This window comes from Eimeria mitis, genomic scaffold (assembly GCF_000499745.2).
Source record: "Eimeria mitis Houghton genomic scaffold, Emh_scaff499, whole genome shotgun sequence".
NCBI classification, from domain to species: domain Eukaryota; phylum Apicomplexa; class Conoidasida; order Eucoccidiorida; family Eimeriidae; genus Eimeria; species Eimeria mitis.
In genome coordinates this window covers 8,279-8,550 of record NW_013573288.1, presented here as the reverse complement: position 1 = coordinate 8,550, position 272 = coordinate 8,279, and the positions used below count along the sequence as shown (strand labels likewise).

Here is a 272-nt window from a genome sequence, read left to right as displayed (position 1 = left end):
GGTATGCTGCAGCAGCAGCTGCTGCAGCAGCAGCTGCTGCTGTTGCTGCTGCTGCAGTTGCTGCTCCGTGCTGTGTGCACTGCTGCAGTATATATGCATGCATTCATCTCCGTAGGAGTAACCCCGGTCCCTGCTGCTGCTCTTTCTGCTGCTGCTGCTGCTGCTGCTGCTGCCTGCCATACAGCTGCCCCTGCTTACAACCCCGCACGGCTGCTGCTGTTGCTGTTCCTGCAGCTGCTGCTGCAGCTGCTGCTGCAGCTGCTGCTGCAGCA

General features: G+C 60.7%; 1 protein-coding gene across 1 annotated transcript in view; it reads right to left on the bottom strand.

Annotated features, from left to right (window-relative positions):
* Positions 1 to 272, bottom strand: part of EMH_0014320 (cyclic nucleotide-binding domain containing protein, putative) — a gene marked incomplete at both ends in the record, with an annotated part of 8,866 nt that overhangs the window by 4,834 nt on the left and 3,760 nt on the right. The window contains one exon of the mRNA XM_013500067.1: positions 3 to 272. Within this exon, the coding sequence (XP_013355521.1) occupies positions 3 to 272 (270 nt within the window). The remainder of the gene's footprint in view (positions 1 to 2) is intronic.